The sequence below is a fragment of the Gobio gobio genome (genome assembly GCF_949357685.1).
Source record: "Gobio gobio genome assembly, chromosome: 4".
Taxonomy (NCBI): Eukaryota; Metazoa; Chordata; class Actinopteri; order Cypriniformes; family Gobionidae; genus Gobio; species Gobio gobio.
The window spans coordinates 68,997,137-68,999,431 of record NC_137100.1 but is presented as its reverse complement, the minus strand read 5'-3'; the positions used below and the strand labels follow the sequence as shown (position 1 = coordinate 68,999,431).

At 42.6% G+C, this 2,295-nt stretch overlaps 1 protein-coding gene across 1 annotated transcript in view; it reads right to left on the bottom strand.

Moving 5' to 3' along the window:
* Positions 1–517: 517 nt before the first annotated feature.
* Positions 518–2,295, bottom strand: part of lman2la (lectin, mannose-binding 2-like a) — a 20,720-nt gene continuing 18,942 nt past the window's right edge. The window contains exon 9 of the mRNA XM_079814370.1: positions 518–1,253. Within this exon, the coding sequence (XP_079670496.1) occupies positions 1,111–1,253 (143 nt within the window). The 3' untranslated portion in view covers positions 518–1,110. The remainder of the gene's footprint in view (positions 1,254–2,295) is intronic.

Here is a 2,295-nt window from a genome sequence, read left to right as displayed (position 1 = left end):
GTCTTGAGAGTGTAAAGTTGAGCCAATGGAGGCCTTTCAGAGCATCAGATTTACACTAAAATATCTTCATTTGTGTCTGAAGATGAACGGAGGTCTGACGGGTGTCCAACCACATGAGGCTCAGTCATTAATGACACAATTAACATTTTTGGCTGAACTAACCCTTTAAACTAAATTAACCATATAAACTAAATTACTGATCGAATTATTGATCTAAAGCCCAAACTGTCACTGTATGATAATTGAAATGAACTGATGACATCAGCGTTTTTCCAGAATGGCTATACAGCTGAATAAAATTATGCTGCATTATTTTCCTGTTTAACACTGTAAAGCTGCTCTGAGACAATCTGCATTGTTAAAAGCGCTATATAAATAAAGTTGACTGACACACTGATCCACACACACACACTCTGATTCACACACACACACACACACACAGATCCACACACACACACACACACACACAGATCCACACACACACACACACAATTGTTTAAGAAAAATAAAATAATTTAAAGGGAAAGCAAGTTTATTTTTCTTCTAGTCTCTTTCGTGGTCTATAATCCTGGCACTGTAAGGGTTAGGGTTAAGGGTTAGGGGTTAAGGGTTAGGGGTTAAGGTGGGTTAGGGTCAGTCTCTGCTAAATGCATGAATATAAAACTGTTCAGATGGAAATGTTCTTATAGATTTTCAAAGTTTATTTTTAACTATAAATGTGAGGAACATGAAACACTGATCCTGAAAATGATCCTTCATTCCATCAGGAACGAGGCTGACGTGTGTGTGTGTGTGTGTGTGTGTGTGTGTGTGTGTGTGTGCAGGCGTGCCTCTGATCCTTTGCGTCCTGTCACGGTTCAGTGAGCGAGTCAGTGTCAGCCGGAGAGAGACGGACATCAACACTAATTCTGTACAACTCATAAATAATCATATCAAATAAATACAGCACAGGCTGAGACTGAAGGAGGAGGAGGACATCAGAGACTCGTGATGTCAGTCACACCTTCATCATCATCATCATCATCATCATCATCAGCTGCTGCGCTGAAGCCGGATCGCTGCCGTTCTTCACTCGGACAGGAAGTGTGTGTGTGTGTGTGTGTGTGTGTGTCAGTAGAAGCGCTTGCGGCGACTCTCGCTCCAGTGTCCGTACAGCACGAGCCCGACCACGGCCAGCAGGAACACACCCAGCATGGAGAAGAGCACGCAGAAGAAGATGCTGATGCTGCTCATGCCCTCCACATCTGCGAACGCTGAGACACACACACACACACACACACACACACACACACGCACACACACACGAGATGTCATATCACGATCTGTGTGAACAGAGCATAACTAAACTTTATTTGTACGTGTTTGAACTGCAGAGAGAGTCACATTTACCCTTCAGCTGTAGCTCAGAGAGACTGTACCTTATACACACTGATCAGGCATAACATTATGACATTAATGACATTATGTTAATATGGAGGCGATACGTCCGCGATAATTAATGCGATATGGCTCAGCTTGTCAGTGAACTACGGCTCTGTGTAGTAAATGCCGCTCTATCTGAAAGCAGCTGATGGCGATTTACTACTAATGAAGGAACCGGCTTTACTGACGAGATGTGCTAACAATGTCATGCGATATATCGCCCAGCCCTAGATGGACATGGTCAGAAACAATGCTCAGGTAGGCCGTGGCATTTAAACCATGCCCAATTGGCACTAAGGGGCCTAAAGTGTGCCAAGAAAACATCCCCCACACCATTACACCACCACCACCAGCCTGCACAGTGGTAACAAGGCATGATGGGTCCATGTTCTCATTCTGTTTACGCCAAATTCTGACTCTACCATCTGAATGTCTCAACAGAAATCCAGACTCATCAGACCAGGCTACATTTTTACAGTCTTCAACTGTCCAATTTTAGTGTCGCCTCTTTTTCCTATTAGTAGTGGAGATGAGTGGTACCCGGTGGGGTCTTCTGCTGTTGTAGCCCATCCGCCTCAAGGTTGTGAAGGGTCAAGGGTCAAGCCAAACATCACTTGTCTCTTCATCAGACACATATCCTTCAAGAATGATTTTATGTTCAATATTAAAATAAGAATGAATGATAATCAAGTTATAACAGTGTCCTACATTTGATAAATCAGTTCTCTATATTCAAGGAGTGATTTTGGATATTGTAGTGTTTTAGTTGCTGTGTGCTTTTGAATCCAGACTTTGATATACTTTTCTTTCTTACTAAATAGAATAAATTCACTTCTGAACTAGAGTTAGTATCAGCATGTTTTGGAGAAGTGC